Here is a 6,000-nt window from a genome sequence, read left to right as displayed (position 1 = left end):
CTGTATGCATTCCATTTAGATGAGTATACAGTATATACATTTTCTCTATACTATGGAGCTACTCATGACTTTTTTTTTTTTTACAATTGGCAACGAATCAGTACAATTAAAAGCATCTAACCATCTAAAGTGATGTGTCACTCAGTAGGTTATGATTTTTCTTTTCCAAGTAAAGAATGTCTTTCTCCATGCTGAGTCATTACAATGCATGTCTTTATTGCTGTTCCCTCATCCCTCAAATTGTTCATGTCCACATCAACAGGGTAAGGAAACTATGACTTCCACTATGGACACATAAGCAGCTAGTTCTCACTACACTGAAGCAGAGCACACACAGTTTAAAAGAAGCGTAAGGAAGTCCACAACAGCCATGCGTAAAAACCTTATGCAACCAGTCTGGGCCTTGTATTGGTCACTTGTTTTTAGGATACATTCTTCTTTTGAAAGAATAAAGTGAACCCATGCTCAGAACCTTTCTAAAGCGTTTTGGACATACAGCGTTTTATGTGGCACTTCAAAACAAGTTGGCACAACATGAAAGTGACATTTGGTCTGGCTTGCGGTGGAGCCGTGGCCTCCCCTCCCCTGTGGGCTTGGGCGCTCCAGGGACAGAAGTGAGCCAGCATGGAGCTCAGGGCCCGGGCTGGCTGGCGTTGCTCTTGTTCTTCAGAATGGCGTCCTCGTAGTGTCCAGCTCCCGGGGCGGTGGTGACCTCCAGAGGCAGGCCCTGCTGCTGGTAGCCGTAGTTGACATTCCCACAGGGGAAGTGACGCAGCCGGAACAACGGCACCTCCTTCACGCTGGCCGGCAGGGAGGACGGCTCTAGCAGCAGGGAGGCGCCGGGCAATCTGCCGGCGGCGCTGGAGGCGGCCGGGACGGTGCAGCTCCCCTCGCTGCCCAGGCCGCCCCGCTGGTGTGGCTCCTTCTTTGCTGGAGCACTGTTCTTTTTGGCAGGTTTCTCGGTAAACCAGGAGCCGTAAGTCGGGTTCCACAAGCTGGTCGGCTTGTTTCTGGACCCCTGGATCCTGCGCAGCTCGGGCGGCGGGTTGGCCTGGGAGAAAGCCATGTTCACGTGTCCCCCGCCCGCGGCCGGGCCCCTGGTAGCTGCGGGCTTCCTCACAGCCTTGCCGGAGGACGAGGCGGGCGCGGGCGGCGGCACCGCGGGCACCGGGACGCGCTCCTCGCCCCGCGGAGCCTGCCCGGGAGACAGCAGCAGAGGCGGCATCCCCTCAGGGTCTTCGGGCCGCACGGGCACTTTCTCCTCCTCCTCCACGGGCGGGCCGTACTCCACGGGCAGGGCCGTGTTGATGACATCCGGATCCTGCGGGACAGAGGGACCCGCGCAAACTCAGGCCCAGGCAGCGTGCGCCTGTGGTCCGCAGCCGACCTGGGGCAGGGGTCGAGTGCTGTGCGCTGTGAGGGTGCGAACCCGCAGCACGGCACGCCGGCTCGGAGCGAGCCCGGCCTCCTCCTGGTCCTCGAAGGCCGTGGAGGGTGGGTGCTGGGCCAGGGCACGGGGAATTTCGAACAGGAGGAGCAGATCTGACCAAATTTCATACATGAACGGCTTACTGTAAAAATCTTTAAAAAATGATGCATCTATTCCCAATAAAATCCTTCCAAATAACGAGAAAGTACGTGATGTCAAGTAAGTGTGCGCCAGTGCTTGTGCGTGCGCGCTTCAGGGAGGCGAGGGAGGAGCGCTGGCTCCCAGGCTGGCCCTCCCCTCTCTTTCCGCCTGTCCTCCCTGCCCTGGGGGCCTGGCTGGGTCGGGCGTGAGGATCGCTAGATCTTCAGGACCCTTTGATCCCATGGGCCCTTGCTAGAGCCCAGGAAACCCTCGTGCTACGAGGAAAACCGTTTACCCAAACAACTGTGCTAGATCGCTTTTGTGGTAACAGATTATAACAGAAAAGCAGAAGCAGCTGCCAGAGGTTTAAGGGAAATTTGTGGAAGAAAGCTTAACTCTGGGGAAATGTAATTCATTAACGTTTCATGCAGATTGAGAAAAAAGCCCCATTACTTGAGCTTAGCAGAACACACTGATCCAGATTCATCACTGAAAGAGTTTAAGAACGAAAAATAACTGTCTTCTGACTTTTTAATCTTTAATTCCCTCCCTGTTTATTATTACTTTCTACAGTGAGTAATTTAAAATGTTCGTGTGTAAAACTGCCCGATTTTGAGAGGGCTGTTAACATACTCTGGAGAAGAAGTCCCCAAAGAAGGTGTTTACAGGTGGCTATATTCCATTTATACTGTGCCGTCACAACCTAAACGTCATCACACGAGCCTCTTTGGAAGAATCCCCGGGGACTCGGGCAGGAAGACGCCCGTCCACCTGTCCTGCTCCAGGGCCTGCAGCGGTGGACAGCGAGGACGGGAGGTCACGACAGTTCGGAGAAGGTGTCCCGCTCGGGCCCCCTGAGGGCTTCTAGGGAGGTAGTGGGGTCACTGTTGCACTCTTCTGAAATAGCCTCAGAATTAGGAATCCTGCAGGAGGGCTACGGCAGGGGGGAGACCAGACACGGGGAAAAGGGGAGAAGCTGACGACCAAGTTCTGAGGGGCAGCCAGGGGCCCCTGGGCAAAGAAGGGGGCTGTGGGAGGTGCTGAGAGCAGTCAGGCAGGAGGCCGGCAGGCCCAGTCCATAACCTCTACGCCTTTACAGTTAAACATTTCTATGCACATACGTTTGAAGTACATACTGATCACGTTCATTGTGGGGAGTAGGTGCATACACATAACATACCCAGTTCTCTTTTTCTTCCCACCTTTCCTTCCCACTCCATCTATCTCAAGGTCCTCTTTCCACTTATGAAAGATCTGTCTCCCTGTTTCCTATTGTCTGTCTTTTCTTTCTTTCTTTTGGTACTGGGGATTGAACTCGAGACCTTGTGCTTGTAGAGCAGGTGCCGGAACCACTGAGCTAAATCCCTGGCCCTTGTCTGTCTTTTCTTTAGCTCTTTAAATTATTTATACTTTGGGTTTCTCATATAAGAAAAGCAATATTGAAGCTTGTGTGCCTGATTTATGTCATTTAACATTATGGTCTCAAGGTGCATCCATTTTCCTCAAAATGATGCAGATGTGCCCTTCTTTATGGCACAGTAGTATTCCATCGTGTATATACTTGAGGGAGGCATAATGGTCTGCTGAAGACAAGGGGAGAAGTGAAACCTTGGTCACCACTGAAGGCAGCGGGAAAGGGCTGTACACAGGGATTGTGAGATTGCTAGGAAACTGTGTGCCTGGGACAACCTCTCCAAGCCAAAATTCTCATCTGTAAAGTGGGATGATGTATGTTTTTCGATGAGGATAAGAAGAAATGTGTAAAAAGTGATTGGTATGGCAAAAATCTGCATAAGTGCCTGTGATGATGTTAAACTTTCTCCAGATTACTTTGAATTTTCATTCTCTTAATACTCTGATATATATATAGCTGGGCATACAATTTAGCAACTGTGTATTATTTCTTCTACATGTTGTTATTTCTCTAGTCAGGCTATAAATTCTTCGGGAGTGGGCTGCTTCATACTTCTAGTGAGTACTTGTGAATCGAATCAGTTCCCTACGACTCCTGCCTGGCAGTGTGTCCTGGTGAAGAAGGTGAATGTTACTAGTGTTTATTGTCTCCCAGGGCCCAGCTGAGATGCCGGTCATTTCACAGCTAACTGAGTGTTCGTTCTTATCACCATACATCTTATTCTCTGGCTGGTTTAACTTTTACTTCCTGTTGTGGCACTTGGCATCTTTTAAGACATTTAAGACATTTAAGACTTTTAAGCCATTTCCATAGAGCGCAAAGGCTGGTGGTCACGGGGAGAGAGTTTATTATACCTGTGTGCAGTATTCGATCCTCTCCAAAATTATGGCAAAATTGGGCCTGTCTTCAGGCTGGTGTTGCCAGCACTGAGTCATTATCCGGTATCTAAAAGAATAAGCACACTAATTAAAGTCAAGACCAGCACAAGGATGCGAAATCCATTTCTCCTGGTACTGTTCCCCAGTACTAAATGGGAGGGACTAAGAGTGGCACAAATTGTCCGGGGTAGTAACTCATCTAGGGCCCTGGTAGTTGGTGTATGCTGCCCCCTGCTGATGAACAAGGGGCTCGTGCTCCTAAAGTGTTCTAACACAGACATCCTGGAGTTTACGTTAAATGATTCCCCTCCATTCCCGGATTAAAGGCACTTCTTGGGTGGAATATTCTATTTCCCATCTGCCTTGCCTGTGGGAAGGAGGTGAGGGATGCCAGCCAGGACAGCAGAAAATTCAGGGGACAGACATACTTAAAGGACACTCGGGAGGGCTTGAGTCAGGAACCCAGATCCCTAGGGGTGCTTGGGGAGTGTAGGCCCGGTGAATCTGAGGCCTCCAGCCAGACAGTGGGTGGCTTTTCTGGATGGCGGTATTGCTTTTGAGGCTGGAAGACTGAACCCATCTCACTAAAGTCCCATTTTGGGGCCTACTGTTTGAGGCGCCCATCTGCCCCTTCATCTCCCCTCACGTATGGTATAGGTGGCTTTTTTGAAAAGGGAAACTGCGCTCAGCGACTAGTAAGAATGTTCCTAGAGGAGCCATACACAGGTCCGGGGCAGTTCTTAGGTGGGTCCATCCGTCCTCCACTGGTTACGAACTCCAGAACCTCCTGGTTGCTCTTGCTGGGGTATGGCATGTACCCCAGAGAGAAGATTTCCCACAGCAGCACGCCGAAGGACCTGATCAGGGACAGAAGCCAATATGCAGATGTGTACACAGGCATATACGCTCGTAAGATCTTAATCTCTTTCCAGTACAGAGGACAGTTAGGATGCGGAGAAAGAAAAGGAATGAGAGAGTACCACACGTGATGCATCATTTAAAGGTAAACCCTGCTGATGTTTTTTTTTTTTTAATTTCAGTCATTTTTGTACTTAGATTTTTTATTTTACCTAATTGCAGTTGTTTTCAATGTGTAATTGCCAACTGTGGTGTTTTCGCACATTCCATTGTAGCATAAACATTTTCTGCGTTGGTACATTTTATAAAAAGAATTTGAAGTAGCTGTGAAATATCCCATGGAGTAATTGTGTCATTTTTTGTCTCATCATATTTAAAATTTTCAAAATATTTGAAACACTGATGAATATCTTTGTACGTTTTTAAAAGGAGGATTTCCTTAGGATAAATTCTCTGAATGACTAGATTAGGATAATCTAGATCAAAAGGATATGAAAACTGACAGTCTTGGTACACCCTCTCGATTTGGTTTCCAAATGCGTGTCTTCATTCAGCACTTCACTGCATGAGAGGACAGAACCCAGTATGCTTATTCATAAGGGAACACAAAATGGGAAATAGCTTCAAATTTGTATACTGACTTGATAGTTATCATAGTGGAATGTTTTCCTAAGTGTTCATTAGTCAATTTCATCTTTTTTTCTCCTCTGAATTTTCTGTTCAGATCTTTTGCTCATTTTAATTCTCTGGATAAAATATTTTTGTATCTATCAGTTTTCCTTTCGCATTGTAGACATTCTTTATATGTATCAAAGATGCCAACCTTTTGTCAAAAATTCAACTATTATTATATACCTCCCTTTCTCCTTTCCTTCTTTTTTAAAAAATGGTACTTGGGATTGATCTCAGAGCCTTTGTATCTCAGCCCTTTAAAAAAATTATTATTATTCTTTTTTGGTACAGGGGATTGAACTTGGGACCTTGCACTTGCGAGACAGGCAGTGGAACCACTGAGCTAAATCCCTGGCCCCCCAAAATTATTTTTTTTTAAGTTTTGAGGCAAGGTCTTGCTAAATTGCTAAGTTGCTTGGTTTACAGGCATGTACTATATATACCTGGCTAGTTATTGTCTATTCTATGTCTTAGCATAACAAAAATTTTAGCTTGAGGTAGTTGAATTTATTTTTAAAAAATTTTGAGGTTTCCATTTATTTTATAGTTCTGCAATCAATCCTCCCTTCATCAAAGATTAGATAAATATTTGGTATTTTCTTTCAGTT

General features: G+C 47.2%; 1 protein-coding gene across 3 annotated transcripts in view; it reads right to left on the bottom strand.

Annotated features, from left to right (window-relative positions):
- Positions 1-196: 196 nt before the first annotated feature.
- Positions 197-6,000, bottom strand: part of Alk (ALK receptor tyrosine kinase) — a 703,900-nt gene continuing 698,096 nt past the window's right edge. For all 3 annotated transcript variants that reach the window (XM_004839247.4, XM_087216167.1, XM_021253678.2), the window contains 3 exons: positions 4,585-4,719; positions 3,839-3,929; positions 197-1,321 (listed from right to left, as the gene is read on the bottom strand). In XM_004839247.4, coding sequence (XP_004839304.1) covers positions 632-1,321; positions 3,839-3,929; positions 4,585-4,719 — 916 coding nt within the window. In that variant the 3' untranslated portion in view covers positions 197-631. The remainder of the gene's footprint in view (positions 1,322-3,838; positions 3,930-4,584; positions 4,720-6,000) is intronic.

The sequence above is a fragment of the Heterocephalus glaber genome, unplaced genomic scaffold (assembly GCF_053883595.1).
Source record: "Heterocephalus glaber isolate CG9 unplaced genomic scaffold, H.glaber_assembly_v1.0 deba00001457, whole genome shotgun sequence".
Classification (NCBI taxonomy): Eukaryota; Metazoa; Chordata; class Mammalia; order Rodentia; family Bathyergidae; genus Heterocephalus; species Heterocephalus glaber.
Note: the sequence above shows the minus strand (reverse complement) of the source record. Positions and strands in the feature narration are given on the sequence as shown.